The following is a 17,495-nucleotide window of genomic DNA, read 5'->3' as shown; positions in this document are numbered from 1 at the left end:
AGATAATCCCCCTCTGGGAAGTGCTCTCCCAAGGGGGTTACCCTGCAGGCGTGCTCCCAAGTCCTGTCTTTGGCATCCATAGCCGCCTACTACAGGACTCTGCCCCGCCCACCCCAGCGGCTGCGTCATTGGATTTGATTGACAGCAGGGCGAGCCAGTGGCTGCGCTGCTATCAACCTATCCAACGGAGAGCCGAGAAGACTGGGCAGAGGAAGAGCACGTTCGACGCGGGACTTCCAGGGCTCAAGTAAGTAAAATGGGGGGGGCTGGGGGGGGGCCGCAAATCTTAAGATTTTTTTCACCTTAATGCATAGGATGCATTAAGGTGAAAAAAACATGAACCTTTACATTCCCTTTAAGGTGTCGGCATACCAAGACATTTTGGACAATCCCATCCTCCCAACTTTGTGGGAACAGTTTGTGGGATGGCCCCTTCCTGTTCCAACATAACTGCGGACCAGTGCACAAACCGCTCTTAGCGTATTGTATGCGCATGTGTATGACCCCCCCCCCCTTACATTAACCATGAATGGGAACATGCTTGCAAGGCAACCTATTAATAGTGCTGAAAAGTAGGCACATAGTTGTATTTGCAGGTACATTTGTTAGAGTTGGCTGCACATGGGGCCTCAACGGCTGCCCAAGTTGCCTAGAGATAAAGCCCCACCACCCTGAGACTTCGGTACGTGACAGAATAAGGAGCGATAGGGCTTAATGTTGACTTGAACAGAGGTCAGGGTCCTTTGTACAGGGTTGCCAACTGCCAGTAAATTTACTGACAGTTTGTAAAAATCTCAGTTTTTTTACAACTGCCAGTAAATATCAGAGGATGATAATTTAATTCCGTGTTGACTTTTTAAGGCTTCATGTCCATGGACGTTTTTAAAAACTGGCTGCAAAGCTAGTACAGACGCCAGGAAAAAAGCGGTGTTTTTAACGCAATTTTTTTCCGCGTTTTGCATTGAATTCAATGCACGTTTTGCCGCGCTAGTTTTCAGCCGCGTTTTTCTCTCTATTCAAAGTCAATTGTTCCCTATGGGAGCCCATTGATTTAAATAGAGGTCACGCCAGAAGTCGGACCAAGATGATCCGACTTGCGCGGCAACTCGTGTGTGGAGAATCTTGAAGGGGAACCCAGCGCAAATTTAAAAAAATTTAAATTTGCGTGAGGTTCCCACCAGGATGATACCAGACCCTTATCCGAGCACGCTGCCCGGCCGGTCAGGAATGGGGGTGGGGATGAGCGAGCGCCCTCCCTCTTCTAAGTCGTACCAGTCCGCATGCCCTCAACATGGGGGGTGGGTGCCCCCCACCCCAAAGCATCGTTGCTCCATGTTGATGGGGACAAGGGCCTCTTCTTGACAACCCTGGACATTGTATTGTCGGGGTCTGCGGGCTTATTGGGATCTGAGAGCCCCCTTTAATAAGGGATACAGGGATACGGGAATTGACTGGAAGACCAATTGTACCATTCAATACAAATTTCCAGCACACATACACAAGTTTTTATATCTACCAGTATATAAATATCTATCTATAGATAGATAGATATATAGATGGACCCTAATGCCGCGTACACACGATCTGGCCATCCGATGAGAACGGACCGATGGACCGTTTTCATTTGTTAACTGATGAAGCTGACTGATGGTCAGTCGCGCCTACACACCATAGGTTAAAAAAACGATAGTGTCAGAACGCGGTGACGTAAAACACGACGACGCACTGAAAAAAATGAAGTTCAATGCTTCCAAGCATGCGTCGACTTGATTCTGAGCATGCATGGATTTTTAACCGAAATTTTTTTTTAAAACCGGATTGCTTTTTTTTAAATCTATGAATAAATAACCGATGGGGCCCACACACGATCGGTTTGGTCCGATGAAAACGGTCCATCAGACCGTTCTCATCGGTTTGACCGATCGTGTGTATGCAGCATTACGCACTCCCATTCATGTGTACCAATCACTATAATGGTACAGCGCTACTCCTCCATAGGGTCTTGTATACAATTGTGAACACACTAAAATAATAATGAAAAAAAATAATACTCAAAGAATTAAATATCCATTAATGCAATTATTATTGGTGTATTATTTGGGCATTTATTTAAATTCTTTTAGTATTATTTTTTTAGATGATTTTTTTTTTTTTTTTTTTTGAGTATTTTAGATTCTGATAGTGTAGTAATATCAAGTTTTATTAAAAAATATATAACATAAATACACATCAATGTCAATATTCTCAGGCATGTATCAGCATAGAAATGGAACCTGAAAGCCCTCATTTGTGCTCCACCTGCACTCCAAAGACCGGAAATGATGATGTGTCCCAGAAGTCTTGACCAGCGCGTTTCGTCAGCAACGTTTGACGTTGTCAAGGGTCACAAACTCGTTCCTTATTAAAGGCACAGGGACACATTAGAAGTACAGCAAGAGCATGAAGGTAGCTCAAGGCGTCCAATGTGTCTCCGTGCTGAATCCAGCGGGCAAGCTATACAAGAATGGCAACTGCCCCAATTTATAACTGGCTTTTTGAAGTAAGGTGCACATGGAAGGGCAAGGCCCCTCTGTAGCCTGTGGTTCTATTTGAGTCTCCATAGTGGAGCATATAATGCAATGGTTTTTGCTACCATGTAGACCAGTTCAAGATCGCTTTAAAAGGTGCCATTTTGTGCTCTCAATTTTCATTAGCCAAGCCTGCCAAGTACATGTAAATTTATTACCGGGTTATAAAATAAAATGCAAATCAAGGAAAAAGAAATCATTTTGTGCTTTCTGCCACCATTTAAGGGAGTGAAAAGTAAGTAAAAGACTCCAAGTCTTAATGTTAATGATAGGTGGGTTTTTTAAATCAATACTGTGCCTTTTCCTTTGATTGGAGGAGTGCTGCACATTTGTACGTTGTTCTAGCATTGGGAAGAACCTTTCATCCTTTCCCGGTTACAATAATAATAAAAAAGTTATCAATCTTGTTCATGTTGCCTTTTCGATGTCTAATAGTGATTAATAAAGGCTTTTCGGTAGAATCCCTTCACAAAACTGTAGACTAGGTAAAAAAAATTATATATATTTTAATGGAAATCTCATTTTTCCCTTCTGGATACGTAACAAGTTGGCAGATATTGTATATATTCTCTGATAAGTCAAGTTGATCGAACTCCACATCTTCTAATGAATTCTAATTTTCTTTCAGCAGAAAATGAGAACGCCGGCTGCGTATTGCTGCACACGTCACGAAAGGTGAGCACTGCCTTCACTTTCATGTTGACTGAAGGTCTTTTTTTTTTTGTATAAAATATATGAAGTCCACGGTGAGTAAAAACGGTTGTCATTGGTTTTATCGGTAAAGCAAGAAAACTAGGTGGAAGAACAATGACTCGTTAAAGGAGCAGGCCAATTCAAATTGATTGGATCCCAGTAGGTTGAATCCTTTGTCGTCCTCCTTTATCAGGTTGTGTGGTGTTTTTTTTCCTATATGTTTTTAACGATAGTCACACTTTTTTTATTTTTGGGTAGTTTGATCAAAGTGTGAGGGAAATTTTTCATTCATGCCAGTGGTAGGTGTAGATTTTGAATACACCGTACTACATGGAGGTGTGATTGAGACATATATAAACATGTAAAAGAGATCACCATTAAACCTCTTCCTCCAGATGTTGCTGGGGGTTCTTTGAGTATTGAGCAATTTCCACTTTTTCTGTTAAAGCGGGGGTTCACCCTAAAAAAAAATGTTTTTTTTTGTCTACCATGCCATGCAGCATACTAGCGTCAGCTACAGTATGCATTTATTTTATTTTTTTCCGCTGTACTCACAGTTTAATCCATTTTAGACTCCCTCGGGGAGTAGGCGTTCCTATCAAGAGGGGAACATGATTGATGGCCGGCTATGGCGCGTCACGCTTCCCGAAAATAGCAGAAATAGGACTCGGCTCTTCACGGCGCCTGCGCAGTCAGCTCCTAGTCTGTGCGCAGGTGCCGTATAGCGCCGTGAAAAGCGGAGACCTACTCTGGCTATTTTCGGGAAGCGTGACGCGCCATAGCCGGCCGTCAATCATGTTCCCCTCTTGATAGGAACGCCTATTCCCCGCGGGTGTCTAAAACGAAGCTATTGTATTACACTGTGAGTACAGCGCAAAAAAAAAAAGGCATACTGTAGCTGACGCTAGTATGCTGCATGGCATGGTAGAAAGTAGTTTTTTAGGGTGAACCCCCGCTTTAAGTAGCTAGTGACAGTGATCTTTTCAGCTTTCTGCAAGGGAGGAAGTTTCTCTTCCCACAGTCCACCAATGTAACAGACGTTCTTATCACTGATCACCAGTGTAATGGAGGTCCTTATCCACTGACCACTAGTGTAATGGGAAACTGACCACCAATCTAAGGGGGGTTTTCTCCACAGCTCACAAATGTATCCTAGCTCTTAACTAATCAAGGACTGGTAAGGAGCACTACACTGACCACCACTGTAAGGGGCATTCTTCCAACTGGCCACCAATGTAAGGAACATTCTTCTCACTGATCACCAATGTAAGGGGCATTCTTCCCACTGATCACCAATGTAAGGAGCATTCTTCCCACTGATCACCAATGTAAGGAACATTCTTCCCACTGATCACCAATGTAAGGAACATTCTTCCCACTGATCACCAATGTAAGGATCATTCTTCCCACTGATCACCAATGTAAGGGACATTCTTCTCACTGATCACCAATGTAAGGAACATTCTTCCCACTGATCACCAATGTAAGGAACATTCTTCCCACTGGCCACCAATGTAAGGAACATTCTTCCCACTGATCACCAATGTAAGGAACATTCTTCTCACTGATCACCAATGTAAGGAGCATTCTCCCCACTGATCACCAATGTAAGGGGCATTCTTCCCACTGATCACCAATGTAAGGAACATTCTTCCCACTGATCACCAATGTAAGGAACATTCTTCCCACTGATCACCAATGTAAGGAGCATTCTTCTCACTGATCACCAATGTAAGGGACATTCTTCCCACTGATCACCAATGTAAGGAACATTCTTCCCACTGATCACCAATGTAAGGAACTTTCTTCCCACTGACCACCAATGTAAGGAACATTCTTCTCACTGATCACCAATGTAAGGAACATTCTTCCCACTGATCACCAATGTAAGGAGCATTCTTCCCACTGATCACCAATGTAAGGGACATCCTTCCAACTGACCACCAATGTAAGGAGCATTCTTCTCACTGATCACCAATGTAAGGAGCATTCTTCCCACTGATCACCAATGTAAGGGACATTTTTTCCATACTGATCATCAGTGTAATGAGGACCTTCTCTACTGACCACCATTGTGATGGTGACCTTTCTACCGACCAATCTAAGGGGACCCTTCTCAATGAATTGCCAGTATGACCTAGCACTTCACTAACCATCAGGATAAAGGGACACTACACTGACCACCAATGTAAGGAGCAGGCTTCCCACTGATCACCAATATAAGGGGCATTCCTTCTCTGCTGTGACCAGTGTAATGGGGACCTTCTCTACTGTCCACCAGTGTAATGGGGACCTTCTCTACTGTCCACCAGTGTAATGGGGACCCCTCTCTCTGGGATAGCTAGCTCTTCACTTACCACCAGGGTAAAGGAGAATTCTTTACACTAATCTTCAATATAAGCAACTTTCTCCTCACTGATCACCAGTTAAGGGGCATTTTTCTCTGACCACCAATATAATGGGGACCTTCTCTGATAACCAACCTAGAGAGACCCTTCTCCACAGATCACCAATGTAACCTAGCTCTTCACTGACCACCAGGGTAAGATGCATTCTTTACATTGACCTTCAATATAATGATCAGTCTTCCCACTGTCCACCTTTGCAATGGGGACCTTTCTACTGACCAACCTAAGGGGGACCTTTCTCAATAAATCACCAATGTGACCTAGCTCTTTACTAACCACCAAGCTAAGGGGAATTACACTGACCCCCAATGTAAGGAGCAGTCTTCCCACTGATCACCAATGAAGGGGCGTTCTTCTCTGCTGTCCATCAGTGTAATGGGGACCTTCTCTGCTGACCACCAGTGTAATGGGGACCTTCTCTGCTGACCAGCAGTGTAATGGGGACCTTCTCTAATGACCACCAATGTGAGGGAGCAGCAAAATTTTTATGGTCTGCATTTCTCGTGGCCATTATCATTGTTTCATTTTAAGTACATCACATTCGTTTTTTATTTATTTCTATATTCACAATTTATATTTCTGCCTATATTGCTTTTGTTACATGTATGGCGAGCTTTCGCACACTTGTCCCCATAGGTGTGGGCTTTGCTTAGTTAAAGGTTTGGGCTCTGTGGTCACTGTCACCCAGCAGATCCATCATTGGATGTCTATTCTAATTGGCATTGTTGGTGCTCTGTAGTCCTTGTGTCCTCTAGACATGGCCTTCCCCATTGTGGAATTCAGCTAAATTAAACCCATTTCAGTACAACAACCCAGACTCCGCGACAGAGCCTCCAGCGTCTCTTCTTCTTATATAAATACTTGTCATTGTTATTAGATTCCTCTTCCTGTGGATTGACTGCCATTTAAGTTGCAGCAATCACTTAAAGTGTTCCCGTCACATACAAACAAATACATAATAAAAGACACTGCTGGGGGGTGCTGCGATTTAAAAAAAAATAAAAAAAATAATTGTAATCTAATGCAGTTTACCGACCCTTAGATGTGATGGTTGCATTAATTTCCACTTTTAGCAAGCACAGAATATTCCTGTTGTTCCTGCCAGAAATACATTGACCTGGCCACTTCCTATGAGCTTAAAGGGTATCTTTTATACTATGTTTATAAATAATAATAAAACAAATCATATATATATATATATATATATATATATATATATATATATATATATATATATATATATATATATATATATATATATATATATATATTCTGTGCTTGCTAAAAGTGGAAATTAATGCAGCCATCACATCTAACGGTCGGTAAGCTGCTGCATTAGATTACAATTATTATTATTATTTTTTTTAAAATCGCAGCACCTGCCTGTCATGTCTCAATTCTAACCTGTTTTATTTCATATTTCTATATTCCTTATCCCCCCCCCCCCCCCCAAGAGTGTCTTTTATTATGTTTTTGTTTGTATGTGACGGGAACAATTTATGTGATTGCTGCAACTTAAATGGCACTCAATCCACAGGAAGAGTAATCTAGTAACAATGACAAGTATTTATATAAGAAGAAGCGATATATATAATATATATAATATAATATATTTAATAACATTTTTTCCCATAATATGTTATATATATATATATATATATATATATATATATATATATATATATATATATATATATATGTGTGTGTGTGTGTGTGTGTGTGTGTGTGTGTGTGTTTTATTTGTGTGTGATATATATATATATATATATATATATATATATTCTTTTTTTGCACACCCACTATATATTTATTTCATATTATGAAAAAAGAACATTATATTTTTTCCATTATACGTATTGTGTATGCATTTTATTTTTTCCATAATATGTATTTTATATATGTATGTATGGGTTTTATTTATGTATAATATATATATATATATAATTTTCATACTATGTATAATATATTAAAATGTGTGTTTATATTTTATAATGTACATTTTTTAAATATATTATACATAATCTATACACATGAGTAATCTAAATTGTATATATATATTCTTTAAGTTATTTATACTATGTTTTTTTTTTTTTTTTTTTTAGATTTTATTAAATGTATGTAAACAATATCTATTTTTAGATTTTATATATATATATATATATATATATATATATATATATACATTATGTGATTTATTTATACGCACACTCCATAGTCTAAAGGTAATGGCATGCAGTCAATCCAGAAACTATCGGTGATCTTGTTTCTCTCTCTCTCTCCAGTATCTAAAATTAAAGAACTTTGAGGAGGAGGTGAGAGCCCACCGGGACCTGGATGGTTTCCTTGCCAAAGCCAGCATTATCTTGGATGAGACGGCGACCTCTCTGGATGACGTCCTGCGGGAGATGCTCAAGCACTTTGTGGAAGACCCGGAGAACGCCGAGCCCACCTGTAATTTTGATAAAATCATGAGCACTTTATTTACAGACTCGGAGGCCCCGAGGGAAGGCAACGGTGAGCAATTCTTATGTCTATAATCAGTGATGTGTTGTACTTGGTCTGCTCTCATCTCTCTATTGTGGTAGCAAGTCATTATTTTATAGATTTCCAGGAGACCTCTGGGTATGATAGGTGGCCTCCGCGTCAATTTCCAAACATTCAGTTCCTGTTTTCAAAAAATCGTTATTGACTGTTTTTTTTAATTGGGGCCTTTTTTTGCTGGAGAACACATGCATGTTCCTTGTTGATGTGCCTTATTTCTATCCAAAACGATGCTTGCATTTCTTGTGATAGGAATAAAAGAAATCTAAAGGACAGTGTAAATAATAAAAAAAAAAATTAAAGCGCCCCATCTCCTCATGCGCAGAAAGAAGTGAATGTATATGTAAGCCCGGCCCGCATATGTAAACGATGTTCGCACCACACGTGTGACGTATCGCCGCAAACATTACAGCAACAGCAATAATTCTAGTGCTAGTCATCCTCTGTAACTCTCAAATGGTCATCTGTAAAATTGTGTAAAGCGTTGCTTATGGAGATCTTTAACCGCCCACGACAATTTTAAGCTTTTAGCACTGTCGCATTTAGAATGACAATTGCGCGGTCATGCAACACTGTACCCAAGCAACATTTTTATTATTTTCTTCCTACAAATAGAGCTTTCTTTTGGTGGTATTTGATCACCTCTGCAGTTTTTATTTTTTGCTAAACTAATTAAAAAAGACAACATTTTTAAAAAATATTTTTTTTTTTCCGTTATAAAATTTTGTTTGACTCCTTCGCCAATGGGCACTAATGAGGCGGCACTAATATGTAGAATTGTTGGGCTCTGGGCAGCACTGACAGGTGTTACTGATGGGCACTGTGGTGGGCACCTCTCATGGAGGCTTGCGCTGGTAATCAATGTGCTGATTATCAGCGAAGACCCCCCTCTTCTTTTTTTTTTTTTTTACTGGCACCTCCTGGTTCGCGTGATGATCAGCTGAGATTGGTCACAGCTGATCACGTGGTAAGGAGCCTCCTTGCCACGATTGGAGATGCAGTGTGTTAGACTGCTCGTTTGGCTGTACCTCTCCTGTGCATCACAGAAGAGCAGTTTGTTCTGCACTCCTGTCACCCCGTTTCCAGCAGACGGCGGGCTGAAGTCACAGGGCTGCTCCAGGGAAAGGTTGCGTCAATTAAGTTAAGATCCGCCCCATGCCTGGACCGGCACCCTGCTCCAGCGAGCCACTGAGAGCCTGAGCCGGCCGCTCCCACCCCCTCCACAGCCCCGGTGCTTCAGTGGTTGCAGGGTGGCCCTATCAGAGAGCTGGTGACTGACAGTCACCAGCGCTCTGCTCGGGTAGCCCTGAGAATTATGCGTTCAGTGGTGTTTGATCGCTCGGTTCTCAGAGCTGGCGGGGGATAGATGCAGCATGGAACCGATGCTGCATCCACCTAGGTAAGTATGATTCTGCAATAAAATAAAAAGCCATACTTCTCTTTTTTTTAAAGTCTTTTTTTTTTCTTCCCAAAAAAATTGCATTTGAAAATTGTTGTGCAAATACCGTGTGACAAAAAATTGCAACACCCACCATTTTACTTTCTAGGGCTTTTGCTTAAAACAATAAAAAATTTTTTTTTATATATATATATATATATATATATATGGTGTTTGTTTATACATAGCTTCACAGGTGTGGTAGACAGCACACGGTATATGTCCCTAGTGCCAGCAGTCAAGCCTTCCCAAAGGCCATATATAAAGAAAAAGTCCAGGGATTGCTGCACTTGAAATTTTAATAATTTCACATGTAATAAATTACATATTTTTCATGTTCCAAACGACATGAAAACTATGGGGCAGATCCACATAGATTTGCACCCGCGCAGCGTATCTGAGATACGCTACGCCGCCGTAACTTACCCGGCTTTGGTTTGAATCCATAAAGAATTTGCGCCGTAAGTTACGGCGGCGTAGTGTATCTCTCGCGGCGTAACGCCGCGGAATTCAAATGCGGCGAGTAGGGGGCGTGTTTCATTTAAACGCGCCGAACGAACTGCGCATGCGCCATCCCTAAATGTCCCGCCGTGCATTGCGCTAAATGACGTCGCAAGGACATCATTGGTTTTGACGTGGACGTAATTTACGTCAAGCCCCATTCACGGACGACTTACGCAAACAAAATAAAATGTTTTCTAATTCGACGCGGGAATGACGGCCATACTTAACATTGCGTACGCCACCAAATAGCAGCTTTACCTATACGCCGAAAAAGCCGAACGGAAACGACGTAAAAGAATGCGACTGCCGCTCGTACGTTCGTGGATCGTCGGAAATAGCTAATTTGCATACTCGACGCGGATTACGACGGGAACGCCACCCAGCGGACGCCAAAGAATTGCATCTACGATCCGAAGACGTACGCCTGTTGGATCTAACCCAGATGCCGTCGTATCTTGTTTTGAGGATTCAAAACAAAGATGCGACGCAGGAAATTTGTAGGTCAGTAGATACACCGGCGTACTTTCTTTGTGGATCTGCCCCTATGCGATTTATTTCATGTGCAATGAATTCATATATATATATATTTTATACATAATGTATAATTTGGCGGTTCCGAGTAATTTTCTAGCATAAAAAATATGCTTTTTATATGTAGGAGAGAAGTGCCAGAATTGGCCTGATGGGGAAGTAGCTAAAACGTGCAAAAAAGCGAAAAAATGCTTATGGCAGCACAAGGGTTAATGCTCTCCTTTTGCCATTTTTAATATCTTTAAAACTGCGCCGGGGGTCACTTTGAAACACGTGAATTTTTCTGCTTTAGTCGGCATAATGGAAACGTTCTGTTATTGGGCAATCTATAATGCTTCTGTGGCTCCACGGGTCCCATTCCTCACTACAGCAGGACAGAGGAGCCCTGTAACCACACTCCGATTTAAATTCCTCCATCACCGAGGATCTCTGGAGAAATCGCACAATATTGCTAGATTATAAGCGCGGCTGGCATCCCGCTGACATGACATGCGGGAGGAGTGCGGCGCCCGAGCGGGTGCGTTTTGTGCTGGGGTAGTCGAGTAGAGGAGCCCCCGTGTTTACGCCTCCTGTTGGCACCGCCAAGCGTGGCCGGCATGGCTGCCTCTCGGCAGGACCCTGTACCAATTAGCCTCTTGTTTTCCTCCTTCATGAATATTTGTGAGCTGACTCATTTGACTGTAGAGAGTTGGGCCTAATTCCTTCCAGCCAGCGCTGAGGTGAAGCAGCTGTTACAGTCTGTGTGACGAAGCAGCAATGTTATTGACATCGGAGGATCACCACGTGCCCCGACAGACTCGCAGACAACTGGAGAGGCCCCAAGGGGCAGAATCGCAGGAAATAGTATAGTGGATGGAAACCTTAACTCAATGACATTTTTTTGCTAGAGCATCGTGTATCAGAAACAATAGCCATGCTGTGTTTTTTTTTTTTTTTTTTACTATGTTTCAATGCTGCTGATCTTCTGCATCCTCTTTGCAGCCAATGCCTGTCTCCAGAAGATGCTGTACAATGTAGATAATTTTTCTTAGACATGGGTTTTCTGATGATGATAACCATAGGATATGGCTGTGCAACGGGCACGGCAACTTGTAAGATTGCTCTGGGAGAGCGTTGGACTGGGTGACGACTCAATAAGAATCTTCACCGGCACATCCTTTTATAGAATGATGATCTATACCTTCGAATAGCTTGGGATTTTATATGTGAAACATGCACGCATGCGAATCATCCCTATATACAAACACAAAAAGGTTGTTTTGGGACTTGAACCACTTAAAGGGGTTGTAACGGATTCCCCCCCCCCCCAAATGGCTTCCTTTACCTTAGTGCAGTCCTCCTTCACTTACCTCATCCTTCCATTTTGCTTTTAAATGTCCTTATTTCTTCTGAGAAATCCTCACTTCCTGTTCTTCTGTCTGTAACTCCACACAGTAATGCGAGGCTTTCTCACTGGTGTGGAGTGTCGTGGTCGCCCCCTCCCTTGGACTACAGGAGGGTCAGGATGCCCACTAACACACTGCTCCTTTCTCTATCTGCAACGTAGAGAGCATCCTGACTCTCCTGCATTAAAAATGCATTGTTTACTGTGAAAATGACAATTGCAGTTTGGGAGTTAACCACTAGGGGGCGCTGAAGGTGTTAGGTGTGACCCCCAACTGTGTTTCTAACTGTAGGGGGGCGGGGCTGGATGTGTGACGTCATTGATCGTGTTTCCCTATATTAGGGAACACACGATCAATGACAGCGTCACAGTGAAGAACAGGGAAGCTGTGTTTTACACACAGCTCTCCCCGTTCTTCAGCTCTGGGGACTGATCGCGGGACTCCATCGGCTATCGGGTCCGCGGTGACGGAGCTTCGGACCGGGTCGCGGGCCCACGGCTGGGCACTTAAAGAGGACGTACAGGTACGTGCTTGTGCCATTCTGCCGACGTATATCTGCAGGAGGCGGTCCTTAAATGGTTAATAAACACAAGCAAATGCACTTACAGTTAATGCAGATAACAAGCGCATATAACACAGATCCCTTCGCTCTGATTAAGTGGCGTGTGCAGCCACGTAACACGTAAGGGAGAGCCATTGGTGACGTCATCTTCGTTCGCGGCCCAGAGCGAAGGGATCTGTGTTGTATTGTTATCTGCATTAACTGTAAGAGCATTTGCTTGTGTTTATTAACCACTTACCCCCCGGAACATATTGCTGCCTAAAGACCAGAGTACTTTTTGCGATTCGGGACTGCGTCGCTTTAACAGACAATTGCGCGGTCGTGCGACGTGGCTCCCAAACAAAATTGGCGTCCTTTTTTTCCCACAAATAGAGCTTTCTTTTGGTGGTATTTGATCACCTCTGCGTTTTTTATTTTTTGCGCTATAAACAAAAATAGAGCGACAATTTTGAAAAAAATGAATATTTTTTACTTTTTGCTGTAATAAATATCCCCCAAAAATATATAAAAAAACATTTTTTTTCCTCAGTTTAGGCCGATACGTATTCTTCTACATATTTTTCGTAAAAAAAATCGCAATAAGCGTTTATTGATTGGTTTGCGCAAAAGTTATAGCGTTTACAAAATAGGGGGTATTTTTATGGCATTTTTATTAATATTTTTTTTACTAGTAATGGCGGCGATCAGCGATTTTTTTCTCGGTATTGCGACATTATGGCGGACACTTCGGACATTTTTGACACATTTTTGGGACCATTGGCATTTTTATAGCGATCAGTGCTATAAAAATGCATTAGATTACTATAAAAATGCCACTGGCAGTGAAGGGGTTAACACTAGGGGGCGGGGAAGGGGTTAAGTATGCCTGGGTGTGTTCTTACTGTGGGGGGGGGGGGGTGGCCTCACTAGGGGAAACACTGATTTTCTGTTCATACATTGTATGAACAGAAAATCAGCATTTCCCCTGCTGACAGGAACGAGAGCTGTGTGTTTACACACACAGCTCCCGTTCCCCGCTCTGTACCGAGCGATCGCGTGTGCCCGGCGGCGATCGCGCCCGCCGGGCACACGCACGGGAGTCGGGGGCGAGCGGGGAGCGCGCGCGCGCGCCTCCGGCGGCGCGCACGCGCCCCCTAGTGGCGGCTATACGATAGGACGTATAGCTACGGGCTCTCGCCCAGGAGAGCCGACCTGCCGCCGTATAATGACGGTGGCTGGTCGGCTACTAGTTAAAGTGTTTTACGTTAATACACTATGGAGCCCCTTTTCTTTTCACTCCTATTGGGAGCCATCCATCCATCCATGGTAAAGGTGCACTGTCACTCAGGAGCTGCTGCTAGTGTGGATATTGAGAGGCTTGAATAGAAGCCAGCTAGGAGCCGTTCGTCCATGGTTAAAGGGTGTACTGCTAATACAGGAGCTGCTTGCCAGCGTGGATTTAAAGAGGCTTGTTTGCAAGCCAGCCAAGGTGAGAGGCTGGGGAAAACAGGGTCACCCGGATTGGAGCACATTACACTTAGGAATTGCTGTGGATTGGAGCACCATACAAGTAGCATTTGCTATTGATCAAATTGTTTGCACAATATTGGACTTTTTTTCTTCTGAATTTGCACAGAGATTCACAATTGCACTATTTTTTTGAATGAAGGATTATTATGTGCATGAAGAATTTGGACAATTATTTTGTTCACTTTAATTTTAGCTTTTAATATAATATCTATTTTTGATATTTTATTTATTTGTTCACAGGATTTGCATTCAAATTTTATGCTATCAGCGCACTGCTGGCAGCATTTATTGCTGGTGTCTAGGCACCTTTTTGGGATTGCACTGATTGACGTTGCACTATTTATTGCACATAGCATGTTATTATTTTAATTTTCTAGTAGTAAGCGCCTCAACACCCCCCACCCCCCCCCCCCCCATCTCCAACATGGAAAAAGGTGTTACGGTCAGATGAGACTAAAATGGTATTTTTTGGCGAGCCGTCCCCAGCAGGGGAACGCGGTGATTACCTGGCTATAATAGCCGCTGGCAATAATTGCCTGTAAAATACAACAGACTGATTGCACCAAAGGTGTTCTGTAAGGATCCTTTCACACGTGCGGACCGTTCGCCCGTTTTTTCATACGTCTATTTACGGACTGCAATGCTTTCCAATGGGATAGCGTACGTTAGCGGATGAGCATCTGCTAACGTCCGTTAACATCCGTCTCCGTTAAGCTCCGTTTTTTTGAACGGAAGAAAACCCTATTTTTCTTCCGTCAAAAAAACGGAACGGACGAAAAACGGATGTTTGTCGGACGATCCGTTTAACATCCGATCCGCTAATATCCGTTTTTCATCAAAATATGTAATAAAAATAAAATTCTAACAAAAAAAAAAAGCGGATGAAAATACGGATGAAAATACGGATGAAAAACGGATGTAAAAACGGATCAACTGATGATAAAAAACGGATCAACTGATGATAAAAAACGGATCAACTGATGATAAAAAAAACGGATCAACTGATGATAAAAAAAACGGATCAACTGATGATAAAAAAAACTGGATCAACTGATGATAAAAAAACCGGATCAACTGATGATAAAAAAACCGGATCAACTGATGATAAAAAAACCGGATCAACTGATGATAAAAAAACCGGATCAACTGATGATAAAAAAACCGGATCAACTGATGATAAAAAAACCGGATCAACTGATGATAAAAAAACCGGATCAACTGATGATAAAAAAACCGGATCAACTGATGATAAAAAAACCGGATCAACTGATGATAAAAAAACCGGATCAACTGATGATAAAAAAACCGGATCAACTGATGATAAAAAAACCGGATCAACTGATGATAAAAAAACCGGATCAACTGATGATAAAAAAACCGGATCAACTGATGATAAAAAAACCGGATCAACTGATGATAAAAAAACTGATCTAAAAAACTGTCCGCACGTGTGAAAGGACCATTATATAGCGGGAGGAAATAAACAATGGACTACAGGTGGAGAGACTTTGCCACACTTGAGCTCCATTGTGATCTGCGAGTCCCACCACTACGGTGGCAGATGAGACTTGTAGTCTTCCCAACATAATGACACTCCGGGATTCAGGTAAAGGATGGGGTGGGGGTTTCAGGTTAGGAGTTTGGGGGATGTGACCATGTTTTCATGTTACACCCTGAATATGGACATAACATGAACTGTGTCTGGAAACATGGAGTATGCCTTTAAGCATTGGCATAGATTGGTCGTGTAGCTGGAGCTGCAGCCTCTGGATCCCCCGAGGGGGTCTTTGTCCAGGGAGAAGCTGTTATTAAACAGAGCCCATCCTGCTTACTACACAACTGCCGTTTTTTATTTTGTGCTGACCGTGGTTCCTGGCCCAGTAACCCTCGTGTAGCGTACGCTCTCCCTGTGTTTGTATAGTTTTACGTTGGCAAAGCATATAGTCATTATCGTCTTTTTAAATATACCCTGGCAGAAATAAAAATAACCGCTCTGGCAGGCTGAGCGCGAGTCTGTTTGCTGTGGAGGCTCTTGGGAGAAGAGCGGCAGCCGTTCTAGAAATCAAAGGGCAGTGTTTTTTCTTATAACTCGTGCTACTGAGGGGACTATTTAAGGGGAACGCTTCTCCTTTTTAACCACTTAAAGGGGTTTTCCACCCATTTTTTTACGTTTATTAAAAGTCAGCAGCTACAAAAAGTGTAGCTGATGGCTTTTAATAAACTGACACTTACCTGCTCCACGGCTCCAGCGACGTGCCGGCCGGGGCTCCGCTCCTCGCCCCCCCTCGCCGGCCGGCGTCTTCATTTCTAGTGTGGGCACCGGACAGTGACAGCTTTCGGCTTCACGGCCGGGCACCCACTGCGCATGCGCGAGCGGCATTGGACAGGCGCTCGCCTACAGGGAGGGGCTGTGAAAAGGCGATTAAGCTAATCGCTTTTCCAGCCCCTCTGCGGAAGGAGGAAGTGGGACAGGAAGTCCCCTTCTCCTGAAGCCCCCACTCCCCCCCAAAAAAATTACATGCCAAATGTGGCATGTAAGGGGGCGAGGAGTGGGTTAAGAGGAAGTTCCATTGTTAGGTGGAACTCCTTTTTAAGGACCGCCTCCTGCAGATATACGTCGGCAGAATGGCACGGCTGGGCACAAGCACGTACATGTACGTCCTCTTTAAGTGCCCAGTCGTGGGTCGCGGGCGCGCAACTGCGACCCGGTCCGAAGCTCCGAAGCCGCGGGACCCCTGGACCCAATCGCCGCTGGAGTCCCGCGATTGGTCTCCGGAGCTGAAGAACAGGGAGAGCTGTGTATAAACACAGCTTCCCCGTTCTTCAATGTGGCGCTGTCATTGATCGTGTGTTCCCTGATATAGGGAAACGCGATCAATGACGTCACACGTCCAGCCCCGCCCCCCTACAGTTAGAAACACAGATGAGGTCACGCTTAACCCCTTCAGCGCCCCCTTGTGGTTAACTCTCAAACTGCAATTGTCATTTTCACAGTAAACAATGCATTTTTAATGCATTTTTTGCTGTGAAAATTACAATGGTCCCAAAAATGTGTCAAAATTGTCTGATGTGTCCGCCATAATGTCGCAGTCACGAAAAAAAATCCTAAAGGTCCTTTACCTGCCTAAAGGTCCGGGTCTTAAGTGGTTAATGTGCTTTTTTTATTTTAAGATCTACGGGGGTTGTTGGCAATTTGGTCTGGGAACCTGTATGCTTGGATGTTTGCAATGCAGGAGAGGCATTTCTAAAAACATCTGATACAGCTGAAGAGTCTTTTGCCAAGACAACTTTTAGGCCATGGTCCTTCACTCTGTTCTGTTCAAATGAGTAATTTATAATAAGGGTTGCACCGATGGT

At 43.0% G+C, this 17,495-nt stretch overlaps 1 protein-coding gene across 2 annotated transcripts in view; it reads left to right on the top strand.

Moving 5' to 3' along the window:
• The window catches only part of SLC4A11 (solute carrier family 4 member 11), a 253,703-nt gene that overhangs the window by 129,403 nt on the left and 106,805 nt on the right, over positions 1-17,495 (top strand). Inside the window, exons 4-5 of one of the 2 annotated variants that reach the window (XM_040335512.1) lie at positions 3,199-3,242; positions 7,951-8,182. In XM_040335512.1, coding sequence (XP_040191446.1) covers positions 3,199-3,242; positions 7,951-8,182 — 276 coding nt within the window. Of the gene's footprint in view, positions 1-3,195; positions 3,243-7,950; positions 8,183-17,495 lie in introns of both variants that reach the window. The other variant, XM_040335511.1, reaches the window with a different exon arrangement.

This window comes from Rana temporaria, chromosome 1 (assembly GCF_905171775.1).
Source record: "Rana temporaria chromosome 1, aRanTem1.1, whole genome shotgun sequence".
NCBI lineage: Eukaryota > Metazoa > Chordata > Amphibia > Anura > Ranidae > Rana > Rana temporaria.
This window is presented reverse-complemented; position numbering and strand designations above follow the sequence as displayed.